The following is a 16391-nucleotide window of genomic DNA, read 5'->3' as shown; positions in this document are numbered from 1 at the left end:
AGCTCGTGACCAGGGACTCAAGAAACCCACTGACTCAAAAGATGAGCAGTTATGCACACGCAGACCTTGTTAGCAAATATGATGCCAGTCAATTATGAGTAAAAATGAGTATGTATTAGAGAGAGGCAAATGCACGCATTCCAAGATGGCTTTGTGGAATTAATACCTAGCACCCAAACATGAAATAAACCAAATATCTTGGCTCTGGGCCAGATACTGGCTTTACACTGCAGGTACTGAATCTTGTTTGAGGAACACCACCAGCTGTGTTGATGGAGATAAGAAACAGATGTAGGGGTGTGTTTTTGGGAAAAGGAGAACAGTTTGACGTAAAAAACACAGAATGCAATAAAGGGAAACTAAGACAATGAGATAAAAGGGAAGAGACTGATTATGATGCTGACATCTCAAGACACAGAAATAATTAACCATTTGCCCAGAGAGTTACAGGTCTTGCCTTCTTGTTGTAAAATGTGAATTATGTAAAAATTCGCTTAAGAAAGGATGTTATTTGATAGTTCATATTTATATATTCTCAAGCCTAATTAACAAGAAAGAAGATACAACCAACAAAGCAGGTAGCAGTTAACAAGCAAGCTGTAAGCAATGCCCAGGTGTTAAAGACAAAGTACTTGTTGGCCTCCTTAAAGTTTAGGGCTTGACATGCTTGATCTCAGGCCTAGTGGGAGGTTAGCAAAGCTTGGGAAGAATGTACTACTGACAGAGGACACAAAGAATGCAGAGTTTCTAGGCCATAAGGACATCTGGAAGAACTCCCATGATAAGGAAGAAACTAATAAAGACAACTCAGCAACTGTGCTGAAATTGGCTCTGACTGGTTAAAGGTAATTCTGACACAGGCAGATCACAACCACCGACTCAAGAAACCCACCAACCCAAAAGAAGTGAAAGATTGGGCATGTGGACTAATTACCATAAGAAGGAACCTCCAAAGCATACTGGATTTTTCTTACCAGTTATTTGTCACCCTTTGTTAAATTACACCTCTCACAGTATAAAATATATGATAGCTGAAGAACCACACTATTACAAATATTAAGAAATTAGGACAAGACAAAAAAAAGAATAGTTTTTATAACTGATGGCACTTACTTTAAAGAATCTTCTCCTTTTGGCTTTTTATTCTTAAGATGTGACATGAACCATGATTCACAAGTAAAGGAATGAATACTTCTATGAGAATAGTAAACACTGGGGTTATCAGGGTGAGGTTTACTTTCACTGTCCCTATCTCTCTGTCTTAAAGCCATTTTGACTAATGCTGCTAGAGCCTGTACTGCCCTCCCCAGCTTACCTAACTACCAGAATGCTACTGCAATCAAGCTGCCTTTATTATGGTAAGGAATCAGTATCTCAGCATGATCTCACTCTGAATCACCCCTCACATCACAGCTCTTAATAGACTGCTGACTTATGTGGATTACTAAGCAATTCCTATAAAAATAATACTGCTGGGAATATTATAATTTTATCTTATTTTGTTCCAGTTGTGAAAAATAACTGTCTAGAGGACAATTACTCATGGAAGGTATGTCAACTCATGGTGCCAGAGATGAGCTCACTCTCGAGTAGCCCTTCAGCAAATATTGTGATATTTACTTCCTCAAGATTTGAATCAAAATTTGCAGGTTTTTTGTTGTTAATCAGTACCTATAGCTAGGCAGTTATGATTAAGCAATTGCAAGGTGAAACTTGTGGGCATGGCTAATTCTTTGTTTTAAGGAAAAGGGAACACAAACCCAAAATAATTGGGCTGTCTGGATAAGCTCCCTTGGAGCGAAGTCAGCAGGACTGAGCAGTAACTGGGGGAAAGATAGTCCTGGCAGGGGAGATAGAAACCACCAACCCCTGTCCACCAAGTTAAAAAATCGCCAAATGGAATGGGGAGAAGAAGTGCACATGTGGAATAATTAGCACGAGAAGCAAGAGATAGAACTGGCAAATAAGGGTCTGAGTACTAATTAATGAAAAAGCTGTACAAATTGTAACCAATGAATGCTGATGGCTTTGTTTGCTAAAATGTGCAAATAGTGTAAAGTTTTGATGGTGATGATAGACTTTTGTGAGTTGCCCCCCAATTTCCTAGTTTGTACAGAATACCATAAAGAAATAGGAATTCCTCACCTTGGTGTGTCAAGTGCTGTCACACACCAACCAGGTGATGAGCCTGTGCTTGGGACAACACAGAATGTTCTTTTAAACCACACCCATTAAATATTTGCAACTGTAGGTGGCAGCTGTCAAAATGATGTCAAGAACGTATTACTCAATTTGAGTATCAATTATTGCATTGCTGTTTCCAGTTCAATTTAATTTATTAGCATCCCAAAATCTCTGCTTTCAGTACATACAGAACAACTTAATGGTTTATTTAAGAAATGGAAATTAGTATAATTAAAAACTTGCCCGCTGTTAGAGACCGAATGCAATTATTTTTCTCGAATCAATGACTTTTACTTCGAAATTGAGACGATCTGTTTTCCAATATTGCCTCCGTTCATCATGGACTGGAAAGCAGCTTCAAGAGAAATAATTAAGTAAGTTTATGCCAAGCAAAACAAGCCAAGTAGCTTCCAAAAGAGAAACCAAAAATGGTAGAAGCAAATGTATTAAGCAGCTCCCAAAAAAGGAGACATACCATTTAGGACCTAATCATATTTATCCTTAATTATGTGTTAAATTATGAAGGAGATTAAAAAAAAGCTAGCCTGTAATAAACTGCCAAGGGCAGCTTTGTGTAACAATTTAAAAAGAATTATCTGTAAGCAACAGTTTGATGCTACATAAGACATGACTGGACAGCTCACAAATGCTGTGGGTCACATTTATGAAAGAAAAGATTTATAAATATTGTACTGTAGTGGGAGAAGCTGGTACAAAATAATCTATCTCTGAGTAAACAAAGTATGAAATTATGATATATGACTGATATATTTGACCAAGTTACTTCAAAATACATATGTATACCAGTAAGGAGGAACTAGCAATGACTAGAATAAATTGAAATCTAGGAGATTTAGTTATCACTTAATCCTACTAGTTTTCAATCTTGTGGGACTAATGGCTAAAGGGACTAAATCACACTCTTCCCTCTTCCTTGAAGGGGACACATTTTTAATACACATCACATAGCTTATATCACCAGACCCTCTTAATTTTTGTATTTCCTTTGTTACAGATACTTTGAACAGACTACAGAAGACTTTGTTCTATTAAAAGAAATTAATTTTTACTTTCTTTAGTAAGATGCTTTGCCCTTTCTTCTGTATACTTTTAATTTTTTTTTGTTAGCAAATCTAATAACTTCTGTTAGATATTGTGTTTTTAAAGTATAAATTCAAGGATTTTAAAAAAGATTTCCTTATACACAAGTTCAAAGAAAGGGGCAGCACTTTAAACCTCTAAGATCAGGATGATTATCACCAGCTGCTAAAATAGCAGTCTAAGAATAAATTCCCCTCAGTACTAAAACAATAATAAAATCTAAATTTATATTAAATTATTTTTAAATATACAATAATTCTCTTACAGAACATTTTAATAATAAGTGAAAAATTATTTTAACAAAAATAATGTTTTTGATAAAATACAAAAATCTAAACTGACAAATGAAACAAAGTTAACCCCTGTCATTGTATATAATCAGGTCATTATTCTTCAAAAGTGATGTAAATATCTTACCACCGATGTTTGCTAAGCCTTCTACCACAGTCTCTCTGACCTGTCAATGCAAACAAGAGGAGCATTTCACATTTCTTAGAAACATGCCAAGAAACTGCCATAGAAACCACCAAAATCTAAAGACTTCTCTCGCTACAATGGTCAGGGCTCTGTTTGGACCAGATTCTTTGAACAAGAGAGGTGTGAATATTTTCTGATAAATCTGCAGGTGGGTTAATTCTTCAATCAGATCCCTGCCCCTACCAAAATTTAACGTCTTGCTATTTTTCCAGGAAAATTACTGATCACTTGAAGAACCAAAATCTAATTCAGACAGACCTCACAGGGAAGGCATAGTTAAGCATATACTCATTACAAAGTAATAAATGGTGATTATAAAGCTTGAAGTAAAATTTCCAACAAGATCCTCAAAAGCTTTCAGGACACTTAACTTATTAGGTATTTGAAAGTACTTTTTAAAAATATTTTGAAAGTCTTCATTTTTAAGTAAAAAAGCACTTCCAGCCTATGCTGAAATAAAGAATACAGACATGAGCAGCATGTAATCAGAGAAGTCAGTCATACGACAGTCAGACCATTCTCAGCAAGTACCTTTTAAAAAACAGTGCTACCTAATAAGCTTTCAATTATACTTACACATTTTTTAAAAGGTCTGTTCAATCCTGAGGCACAGTAAGAGAGCCAGAGACAAAGAAATTAGTCCTCTTGTAGTAGGAGATAGTATCAAAGGCCATAGATTAAACCTAGAAGTTCTCACCTTCAGTTTACCTTCTTGGATCCACTGGCAGAGTTGTAATACACTAGCTTCTTGTTTGTCCATGTAGTTCAACACCAAGAATCTTTCCCTGTGAAAGAAAAGAATGAGCTTTAGTTTAAGAAACTTTGATCAATGTCCTTGAAAATCTTTAAAAATCTTTTCAGAAAACAGCCTTGATGAAACTGAAGGGTTATGAGCACAAATGATAAAGAAATGTAGCTCAGGGCCTTGCTAGTTTGTTGTGACAATTTCCTGCAGTGGGAGCTTGACAGTAACATCAGTCTTAGGAACATTTCTTCAAGTATCAGATAGAAGAGTAATAAAAATCGAGTAGTAAAGTAGTATCACCAGAATAAGTAAATATCCATAAAATATGAGCAAATTCCTATTATTTTTTACATTTTCTTTTTCTTTTTTTCAGTGGTGGGAGAATAATTAGTGAACCTGCAACCAGATGGTGAGACTAACTTAACTTTCAGGTTCCCCACAATTTTGCATATCCTGCTGTCATGGCTTTCCATAGCAATTGAGAAATGGAAATTATCATCAAAAATTATAATTACTTGTAGGGACATACTGACTAAATTTTCCACTGCATTCTACTATGCATGGTGTATTTTACTAATTTTATCCATTTTTTTACAAGGGCAGACAACTGTAACAAGGACAAGGAAAGATTTCAATTAGGAGAGATCAATTGATTTGCACAGAAATCAAGTCTCCCAAATGTCCTGCAATGCAATGACTGAAAAATCCAAGACTCTCCTCCTAATCTCTGCCTTAGCTCCGTCTGAACCCTAAGAGGAAATTCAGCAATTCCCAGAGTCAGAACATAATAAAAATGTTCTACCCATATATATCTGTCACACCTACAGTTCCATTATCTAATAAACCCCCAAATACTAAAAATGTAATTTCAATAAAATCACTGCATCAGCTGCATCCTTATGCCTGAACTACAACATTTTGAGAGAAGGCACTTCGCAAAACTTCTGAGAACCGAACTATGGCAACACCTTCCCTTGTACTAAAGAATTGTCAGGGATTAAAGGACTGAATCAAGCAACCTCAAATAAAATGTAACAAATTATATCTATGATTCTATATAAAAACATCCTTTCCCATTTTTTTATGCTGATAAAGACAAATGTAAGAGAAAGGATCTATTGATACCATGATTATATTTTCCTTTTTAGGCATGACAACATTCTGTTCCAATTACAAGTAGCTACTGCAGATTACAGACTACTGTCCAAACACCATATGAACAATCTACCTGGAACTTGGTCACAAGTTCTGGAGGAGAACTGTACCTTGTGATGTTCCTTTCTTTCTGTATTTTTTCTGTGTCAGGAGGCAGTGGAGGGGGATAAGGCACGTCTTTGTTATACTGAGAAATCTGTCCACACAGGATGATATGACTGTTCTGATTCATCTATTTGGGACAGCATAAAGTGAGAAAAATGGCATTCCTCAGTCTCAGAAACTAAATTTTTCAGATGCAATAGATGTTATTGCAAAATTTTCACTAGCCACATTTCCTGTAAGAGTGGGAGAATTGCATGCAGTCCCACAGAATCTATGACAACATTAAAATAGGTAAAATTGCAAGGTAATAGTGGGTAAATAACTGCTATTCAGCCCAGTGTAATTTAAAAAGGCACAAAATAGAAGGAATATAGGAAATTATTATCTTGCTGTGGGCCCCCAGAATCAGCACCTGAAGTCGGTTACTGAAGTGGAAAGCTGTGCTGTATTACAGGCTGGACTCCAGTATGAGTTAATTGAAAGCTGGGCATGCAGACATTGGAGAATGACTAGAATAAACATGACAGCTGGAATAATCACCTGACTTATAACTGTATCACTGATGTCACCACCAACATTGTCAAAGTAAACATCCACACCACCTGGGCAGAGTTCACGTAGCTGTTTTGCCACATCCCCCTTCTTGTAATTGATAGCAGCATCAAACCCCATTTCTTGGACCAAAATGGAGCACTTTTCATCTGTGCCAGCAATCCCCACCACTCTAGAGCAGCCCTCCAGACGGCCAATCTGCAGGCACACAGTTAAAAAAAAACAAACCAACCAGAAACCCCAAACACAAATTAGATCATCCATCTGTATAAAAGTACCAGTGGAAGAAAGGGGGTCCTAAGGGGTGTTACAGTTATTCTCATTCCACTAAACCCCAGGCAGCAAACATTCCCATCTCATGTGACACAACCACTTCTTGTCACTCCCTCCTCACAACTACACACAGGGCAGGTACAATCAAAATTTACCATCTTTTCAAACCCACTGAGTGCAGACTATGTTTGTGGAATCAACAATGACTGCCAGTACTGGAGAACCAAATATAGTAGAAAATGACCATCTGCCGAGTACCATAAGTAATAAAAGGAAAAAAAATTAGACAATAATTGATTTAAATACAATCTTCATAGATTTGCTCATGCTTTGTTTCTTCATAGCTTCTCTTTATTAGTAGGTCTAAAGTTTGCTTAATATCAATTTTGATATTAAGATATATCTAGAGAGATATTTGCAGATATGCACATACACACCGCAAACAGGTTCTGCAAAGCAGAGGAGGATCAAAGGACTGTAAATCTCAAAACACAAAGGATGTCATGGAACACAGCACAAAGGGTTTACCACATTACTATTTTCTAATAGAGAAAAAAATGAAAGTCTCCAGTCAATACAGTGTTGGGATGGCAGGCTACCATATAAATATATAATAAATACATGTATATATACATCATCTATTTTACTTGTGCTAGCAACAGGTAATCACCAGTATCTGTGTTCTCCTCTCCCTATTTCATGAAACTTGATTTTCATATGTCAAGTCTTTCATACTGAGAGAGAGCGTGTGCCAAATCTGTGAAACTGGCCGTTCCCACAGGATTATATCTGCTCACATTTACAAAGATTTTATCTGTATATTTAATAACCAGCATGTTTCAGAAGAGCAAACTTGCTAACAGAGTATGTTTGCATGCCCTAAGCCTGCACCTACCTGGCCAGCCAAAGAGCCGCAGGCACCGGCCGCTCCGCTCACCACCATGGTCTGATTTGCACCCATGGCCACGTGTCCCTTCTCCCTGATTCCCAACAGGGCCGTCAGCCCCGTGATGCCAGCTGCACCCAGAAAGTAGGAAAGGCGTCCATTTACAAGCTGTGGCTCCAGCTAGGGAACAGAAAGTAGGTAGGAGGTCATTTGTTTCTAAGGTGAGGTTCTGCTCTTAAGATTGCCTGAGGGTAGAAAACGAATTCAGGATATTTACCAGGCAAGGTAAAACTGGTAGGGATGAGCTATCTCTAGCTCTACTCTAACAACAAGTCTGTACAAAAATGTTATGTCTCTGTGGTTTTAGAAAAAGTTTTGAAGCAAAGTAACTCACAAAAACTTAAATTATGGAAGCGTTAAAAAAAGTTGGGAGATACAAAGTTTCCAACAATGGTGAACTATTCCTATGCTAGCATAAAAGGATAAAAATGCACCATTTTATCAAATATGGTGTTTGCAGATCAGTAACAGAGAGTCCTAAAGGAAGGAGTTTATTGGAAAGTATAAATTCTCAAACTACAGTAATTTTCTGTTATGAGAGAACAATCAACACAATATCCCTAATGCACTGAAACCTCTCCACTTCCAACTTCATATTGAATACTCTTTCTTATGTGAATGTAAAACCTGAGGTAAAAGCTTTTACTAACATAGGTTAAAAAAATAGATTAAATATACCTAAAGTCTTTGATGTGTTACAGTTACACTCTCATGAAGAAGTTCTATTAGAATTAAAATAATTAAGAGAATTATTTATTGGAATAGCTTCAGGGAATTTTTTTTAAAACAACAATTAAAATAATAATGGCCTTAATATATTAACCAGCAAAATTGTTATTAAAAAAAATATAAATCTTGGCACCTATGAGTTGCAGCTGTTTAGGGAAAAAAAAATAGAAGTTTGGGATGGGAAAAAAAGTATTTAGGAAAAAAACAGTCACGCACAACTTGGGCTTTGCATTTCTATTACCTTTTGCAGCGAGTCTCCATCAAGAATTGCTGCAGTCTGCCAGGGCCAAGTGAAGGAGGTTACAAAGTCTCCTTTAGCAAGGTTATGGTGCTGGCTCTCCTCCACCACCCCGATGCCCCCACCGTCAGCAACTTCAGACAGCTGCCAGGGCCGCAGGTAATCCGAGCCCGTGTCCTCATTCATTCGGCAGCGCTGAAAGACAAGGCTCTAATGAAAGGCTCTGGTGGAACATAGCTGGTTTACCAGTTCAAGCTGGGTGGGGGACAAAGATGGGTTCTGAGCTTCAAACACAAAGGGCTACTCAAAAATCTCTCAATAAGCCCCAAGTATTCGTAATCTTTTCTTAGATCCCTCTTTCCCCTTGTTTGCTCAGTACAAAAGGAGGATGGACCATCCTGATCTCCATCAGTGTTACCAAAGCCAACACATTCTACAGATGTTGGCTCAAAAGCACCAGCACAACTGACAATGACTGGCTTGGGTCTGATGAGAACCCTACAAATGCCATTCCTCAACTGAAGGAATCCTAGAAATGCAGGATTGAAAAAGAATGCCCACGAGTCATTTAGTCTACACCTGTGCACTGAAGAGCAGTCAAATATATGCAGACTACCCCTGACAGAGATCTGTTTAATGAAACATCTTGAAATGGGACACATTTTCTTTCCAGTTTCCCATGTAGCTACACCCAGTATTTCAAGATTCTTAAACTTTTCCTTAATTCTCAAGCTAAATGTACTTTCTTGAAATCAAGACTGGTTTTTTTTCTACTCTCACGATCTATGGAGGGAATAAATCATCAGAATTCTCTTTATAGCAGACTTTAACAGACTGTATCTGTCTGGTTCTTCTTCTACCTTCACTTCCATTTCAACCCACAATTCTCTCAACCACATGATTTCTGTAATTTTGCATGACTAGAAAAAAAAGAATACAAAAAAGGCCAAGTTCAGAAGAAACTGATACAAACAAATCTGTAATGGCTTACAGTCTCTTCCTGGTCCAATGAAGTCACATTCCTATTTATATATCCCAAGCATATTAATGCCAAATTCCTTCCCAATATAACTCCATCAGAATGAATACAATTACTATGTTACACTAGATATATATTTGTTCTGTAATTGGTAACTTTGGTGTTAAACATCATGACAAGTTGAAGGTACTTAAAAGAACAATTTCTGGCTTAGCTCTGAGTCCATCACCTACCATGTAGGGGTCCACTGAGAGATAGAGAGTTTTAACACGGACTTGTCCCACTTGGACTGTATCTGCTATTGTACTTTGCTCCAGTCGGAAGTTTTCAGCCACTGGCACTCCATTCTTACCTAGAGTTATAGTAGAATTTAACAAATAAATGAATCAATGTAAAACTTTCCTTAACCAACAGAGGAAGGCCGTTTTATAAGGTAGTCCTTTTTAGAATAAATTAGGTTGTATATTTACTCAGGTGTAAAACTAGAACAAACTACTCCCACCTTTCTGCCTCTTCTGGCTCAAGTGAGACTGAGGGAATACAGACTGAAGCCACTACACATGCACATTCTGCAAGGGCATCCTTTCATAGAGACTTCCTTACATTAAAGCTTCCCAGAAACATCCATAAAATTGTGGAAAGGACCCCAGAACTGGAGGCTTCATCCTCAGGTTGGTACTACATGCAGCAGGGCAATCAGACAACTGGAACCACCAGTGCTGAGACAGCCAGACAGCCTTGCCTATTTTAGGTCAGAGTGACTGCACAGCTAGAGCAGGCTCCTGCTGCACCATTTGAAAGACTTAATTGCAGGTCACACAATAGCTCTTAACACTTAAAACTATTTTAGCATTAAGCAGCATACAATACTCCCTGCAAAACTTAATGTCTTCTACACCAGATTTATGAACTCACTACTCAAAATACTGTGCTAATCCATAACAAGGCAAATGTGTAAACAAGAGAGTAAACAAAACCTCAACAGTGTAAACTTAAACACCAAACCCTTTCAAACCCTTTGAAACATGAGAGTAGCAAAAGATTCAATATTTACTACAAGGAAACAAAAATTAATAGTAACCAAATATTTTAGACACCTCTTACAATGCAAAAAAAAAAAAATGTGAGAACTAAAAAGTCATGTCCCCTAATCTTTCTTCACTTTCAGCCTCTACACTTAGAGTTTCCTCATATATTACATGTTAACCCTTTTTTTCTCACACAACAGTTTAGAAATCTGCAGACTAAACAAATGCAGTTTGAATATATGGTACATATTCAATAGAAACGTATCTATACTAACACAATTTACATTTATTAATAAATGCAGACAAATTTATTACAAATATATGTATTTACATTCATGGAAATCAATACATTTATATATAAATAAATGCACTTTAAATAAACTTTATTGCTGCATACAATATTAAGATATATAAATGTCAGTATCTCAAATTAGTGTCCGTTTCTACCGTCACCATTCTGGAGCATTAGGCAATCAGAACAAAACACATTGCTTTTTAGTGGAGAGAAATACATACCAGGCCGTGAATTCAGCACTACTCTTTGTATAATCATCTCTGCTTTTGTAGCAATTTCACACTGGATTTCTACAAAAGAAAATGTTGTTTGAGGCCTGAAATATAATTTTTTTTTTGAAAAAAGAGTATGAGGCAAAGTACTCAGTAATTTGGAAACTGGGAATGAAATACAGACCTCCCCAACTTCAGGATCCATGCCCAAGGAAGATATAAAGAATCATATAAACCAACCTCAAGCATAACATAAACAAACATGTGAATAAGGAGTTTCCCTGTTTATCTTATTAAAGCTCTGATTTATTCAATCTCACAGTAGCACCTGCTGGAAAGAAGGAAAACAGTAATGCACCATGCTCCTTGTAGGACCCTCACCAGCCCCTAGCAGGCAGAAGGAGAGGTGTCTGATTAGCTTTCCTGTGCTGACTGAGAACAGCACTCTGTTCCACCTACCAGACACAGAGGCACCTTTGCACACAAAGTCAGGTGCCACTCAATAAAAGGCAGGCAGGCACACCAGAATAGCAGTCTGCAGGTGCATGATAAAAAGATATTGTTGTGTAAGATGTTTTGTAAGAAAAAGCAATTCTTTCTATTAGCAGTGCCCAAAGATGAGAAAGAATGAGATCATCACTCAATCTGTTCTACAGAAAGATTTATCCCTGAATTTCAACAGTTTTAAAAGAGGATTGCAAATCTGTGATTTTGCACCTGTAAGACCCAAAGTTATTAAGAGGAAATAACCCTGACTTAACAGGAGGAAAAACATGATCTCACATGCTCTCAGATCTAATACAAAATAAAAATGTGACTACTATTTTCAGCCAAGAGCCATAAATAACCAACCTCCATACGAACAAAGGACATTAAAGAATGAAACATGATAGCTAACATCTTTGTCATAATGTTTATTTTGCTGACAAGAACAGCAAATTGGAGTAAATCTAAAAGATAAGCCTAGAAAGAGTACATCATTGCCACTTATCCAACATCTTTGTTCTTTGAACACTGCAAAATACAGAACCTTCTGTCTGTACTGCTACAGTGCTTACATAACAGCACTCACAAACCATCAAGAACTAGAGTCTGGAATGCTACAAAACAACTAAAAAGTTATTAGGAGAAAAGGTGCATATCCCTGGCCATTCCTCCTGTCTAAAATACACAGCTGACTCAAAACATAAGTATCTTGTTAAAGAAACAGATCAAGTTTTAACATTTTATTGTGTTTGCACTTGAAAAGCTACTTATTTGGGAAAAGTTACTAAAAAGTGAATTTCTTTCCAGTATTTCAACACCTAAGGATGCTACAAGGAATGAATCTCAAATGTGTCTTTACAGCATCACAAAATGCTAAAAAACAAGTGACCTGCAGAGCTCTTTGGACAAAACAGTGTAAAACAATAGTCTACAACAAAAGGAAAAACCTCCACACTTTGATGAAATTACTACTTACTGTTTGTAAACAAAAATGTGCATTGAAAATTAAGGACTTAACAATTGAAAAGTGAAATAGAAATCCATCTTTATACCCACACAGCTGATATAATCTCTAGAACATGAATAATGTAAAACCCTAACAGGAAGGATGGATTAAAAGAAAGTTTGGTGGGTTCAGCACTGTACTCAGCTATAGACTTCCTGTGTAATCATGGGCACATCTCTCTGTATTTATTTTACAGAATATTTTTCAGAACAAAACTCCAAATTCTTCCTGATAACATCTGCCAAAAAAAATTACATTCAAGTAGCACAACTATTATTCCCAGAGCAGCTGATTTAGCATCTGAGAATTTCTGCTAATACAAGGAGCACTTCATAAACTGTCAGATGTGCCCAGCGCAGTTTAAAAGGACAAGCCCACTCTAGTAAATGATTTGCACACATTTGCAACTCAGCTGAAGTTTGTAACCACTAATCAAACTGCTCTGTGCACAAATAATGAGTTAAGAATGCAGTAAATATACGAATGCAGTAAATATAATATAATTTTCATCTGACATGAAATCTGGGCACATCACTCCTCGATATATAGTATCCACACCCATGGCTGAGGGTTTGAGCCTCTGTTTTTAAACCACACAGAGCAGGCAGAACTGCTGTACAGCTCATGCCTTACAGAGCAGTCCACTGTCAAATCTCCATTTTTGTTAGCCTAAAACTAAATATGTGTATTATGCAAACACAAAACCCCAATCTGAACAAGAGAGGATGAAGATAATTTTTATTGTGACTAACATACTCCTGAAATATCTGCTTTCTATGATTATACAGAGGGGGGAAAACCCAGTTACATAAAGAAAAAAAAATCCAAGATATTAACATACTAAAAGGAAAACAAAGCAATACAGAGCAGCATAGATAAATGTGAGTAGAAAAATTATCCAATGTAAGTTTAGACTACTCTGAATGCCTGACATTTTGAAGGAACAAAACCACTGTTTATTTCCCAGTTTGTTTTCACAGCTTTTGTTTGAGGAGCCTGTGTACTGATTCAATTTGAAGATCTTCCAGGTACTATGAGTGGGTGGACAAAAAGTGAAACTGGCAACTGAATTGTCTCCAATTCTGTGACAGCTGCCACAGCATACAACACTGCAGATGGACATTCACTTCTAAATAGGACTGCACCTACAGTGGAAGTCAGCAGCACCATTACACAAGCAAACGGTCACAGTAACACCATAACACAATAAGAATCAAACTTTCCTCACATTGAAAACAATACAGAAGTGGCTAAAGAAAATAAGTAGAGGCACCATCTTTTAGCACTGTATAGTGAAGAAAACTTTTGGAAAAAGAGAACAGATTTTCTATAAAAAGTGAAATAAAGGCGATCTGTACCATATACACAATTCTTTTCAACACACACATAGTGCCAGTGTGCAGGATGTTTTTCACTATTTTTTAAAAAGACAACACAATTATTATTTTTTAGCTTTTCCAGACAAAATCAATCTGAGTTGGTTTAACTCTTTAAATCAAATAGAGTAAAAATTCCAAGTTTTAACATCATTGTGCTATGTCAATCACCTGATCCACCCCATGAGTAGATCAGGAGCATTAACCAGCACAACAGCAGCATCTTCAGGGGAGTCTCAAGTATGTTTTAGCCCAGTTTTACTTCTCCCCTTGCCTTTCTTTCCCCACTGTTTCAGAGACACGTGACAACTCCTTTCAAAAAGTTAAATAAATTCCTCAGTGCTAAAATGCTCCAGTTTGTTTGCCCTGGGCTTGGTTCCCAGAACTTCTTGTTTTGGAGACTGCCCATAAGGCAGAATTTTCAGTTGCCTATACTCTTGCCAAAACAAGTCACCTGCTTCCAAGTTATTACAGCCCATGCCAGATGCAGTTTAGTTAAAAAGCAAAAGGAAGAACAGGTAGTCCTGTATCAGGCCCAGGCAACAAGGAGGAAGAAGGCAGGCATCTAAACAGAGAAAAAGATTTGGAAGTCCTCTGAAACTGTGATGTCAAAATGGCTGGAGCAAGGATCCTCGAAGGAAACTCAAGGAAAGAAATTTCAAGAATGACTCTGAATGAGGAACATGCAGGAAGAAAAGATGGGAAGAGCTGGGACTAGGAATCAGTAAGAACAGAGGAACATGACAAGAACAGCAACTTAATGGCCAGTAAAACAGAGAAGAGCGAAACAGAATGGGGAGAGAGAACTGAAGCAAGTGGGAACAATGAATGAGACAACCAAGCAAACTGAGGTGGGAATGACTGGTGAAAAAACAAGAAGAGACAACTGTAACTGGCAAGGTAAGGTAAATGGAAATGGAAAAGCAAATGTAATGGATTAAGTATCAAAGTTTCCACCAGCTCCACTAAGGAGCCCTACATTTGATGAATGCTAATTAATGGCAAGCCAGAATCAATATCAACTGTCATGAATGGAGAAAAATACATGCCATAAAAAGCTAAGTACTTTTATGAATTGAACCAATAAATTTAGATTTCCTAATGTTACATGTTCCATCATTGAATTTTCTGATGAGAAGTCTCTCTTATAGTGTTTTCTTCATGTGGATTTTCTGACACTGTATAAGTGTTGAGGGCAGGCTCCAATCTTTCCTCCAAGAAGCAGATGAAAAAGAAAGACAATAGTATTAGGATCTTGATGCAGCCATCTTTTTTTATATCCCCAAGAAGCCTAATATCTTTCAGCTTTTTATCAGATTTCACTGACCTACAAACCAAAAGTTCCAGTAAGTATAGTCATTAATATCTACATACAATAGCACTGTATAAACTTTGCTTTTTCAGATTCAGGTGCCAAAAAAACCCTAAAAGCTTTTAGGTACCACATCTTGAAGGTTTTTTTGTTTGTTTGTTTGTTTTTCACAAAGCAGTTGCACTGTGTTAGAGTTGCTGAAAACTGTTTAAAATACCACATCTGTATATGGTCTATATACAAAAGGCCTATTCCTTCTTGGCAAAATTTCACGTAAGGAATGCAGATTGCTCCCAGGATGGCAGGAGCATCACCCGATGGGTTTTTTGAGAAGGCTATAATGCAGTTTGCAGGCTCCCACGTGAGAGCCCCTCAGAGAGCCTAGTGACTACCCAGGTTGTCAGGTACGCCCAAAGACCAAGTTAGAAAGCAGTGCTGCCAAAGGTGGAAGAGTCCTGGAGAGAGGCCTGCCGACGGGTCATTACCAGATTCGGAAGCCGCAGACAGAGCAGCCCAGGAGAGAACCCAGAGAGGCAGCACAGGGGGCTCGGTCCTACAGGCTGGTCCGGGGCTGCGGGGGGCTCCGCTCCTCTCCTCAGGAACGCCTCCACCGCCCCGGGACGCGCTTTGATCTGGGGGCTCAGTAAAGGTCGATTCCAGCTCGCGTTCCAGGGACTGGGCAATGCCAGCAGCCTCTCCCAACCTCTTCCCCACCTGTGCTCCCACCTGCCCCGCAGCGAGAAGGTGCCAATGCCTGAGGACACGACTCCTGGGAAGGGGAGTACAAACTCTACCAAGCACCCGCCGCCCAGGCCGAACTGCGGTTCGCCCCCGGCACCGCTGCATCCCCTCAGAGCCCGCAGCCCCCGCTCACCTTGAGCCAACCCGAGCGCCCCGGAGACCGCCCGGCCCGGCCCGGCGCGCACGCGCGCCGACCTTAAACAGGGAAACGCCGGGGAGGCCCAGACTTAAAGCGGAGGCCCAGCCTTAAAGCGGCGATGGCCCGAGCCTGGCTGTGGCGGTGTGAGGGGCTGTGGTAGGATGTCCCCTGAATCGCATAATCACACAGAATCATTAAGGTTGCAAAAGGCCTCCAAGAGCATCGAGACCAACCTTTCACTGAACACCCTGTCTACTAGACGGGACACTAAGTGCCACATACGGTTCATTGAACGCCTTCAGGGAATGCAAG

At 38.4% G+C, this 16391-nt stretch overlaps 1 protein-coding gene across 6 annotated transcripts; it reads right to left on the bottom strand.

Annotated features, from left to right (window-relative positions):
- Window positions 1-2311: 2311 nt before the first annotated feature.
- PTGR2 (prostaglandin reductase 2) lies at window positions 2312-16160 on the bottom strand. Of its 6 annotated transcripts, XR_011679250.1 has the most exons (11): window positions 16074-16160; window positions 11029-11097; window positions 9718-9836; window positions 8509-8700; window positions 7488-7658; window positions 6308-6517; window positions 5773-5894; window positions 4460-4547; window positions 4339-4364; window positions 3703-3742; window positions 2312-2539 (listed from the first exon to the last, which is right to left on the bottom strand). XR_011679250.1 is itself a non-coding variant. In XM_071427272.1 (10 exons), the coding sequence occupies exons 2-10, from the start codon at window positions 11063-11065 to the stop codon at window positions 2475-2477; spliced, it is 1044 nt and encodes a 347-aa protein (XP_071283373.1). In that variant the 5' UTR covers window positions 11066-11097; window positions 16074-16160; the 3' UTR covers window positions 2312-2474. The 6 variants fall into 6 exon arrangements, 5 of the variants coding, with proteins under 5 accessions (XP_071283373.1, XP_071283375.1, XP_071283377.1 ...); XM_071427272.1 differs by lacking the exon at window positions 4339-4364; XM_071427274.1 differs by lacking the exons at window positions 4339-4364; window positions 16074-16160 and adding an exon at window positions 15926-15999.
- Between the last annotated feature and the right edge of the window lie 231 nt (window positions 16161-16391).

Source organism: Agelaius tricolor, unplaced genomic scaffold (assembly GCF_023055355.1).
Source record: "Agelaius tricolor isolate 1412-34295 unplaced genomic scaffold, bAgeTri1.0.p SCAF_5, whole genome shotgun sequence".
Taxonomy (NCBI): Eukaryota; Metazoa; Chordata; class Aves; order Passeriformes; family Icteridae; genus Agelaius; species Agelaius tricolor.
This window is presented reverse-complemented; position numbering and strand designations above follow the sequence as displayed.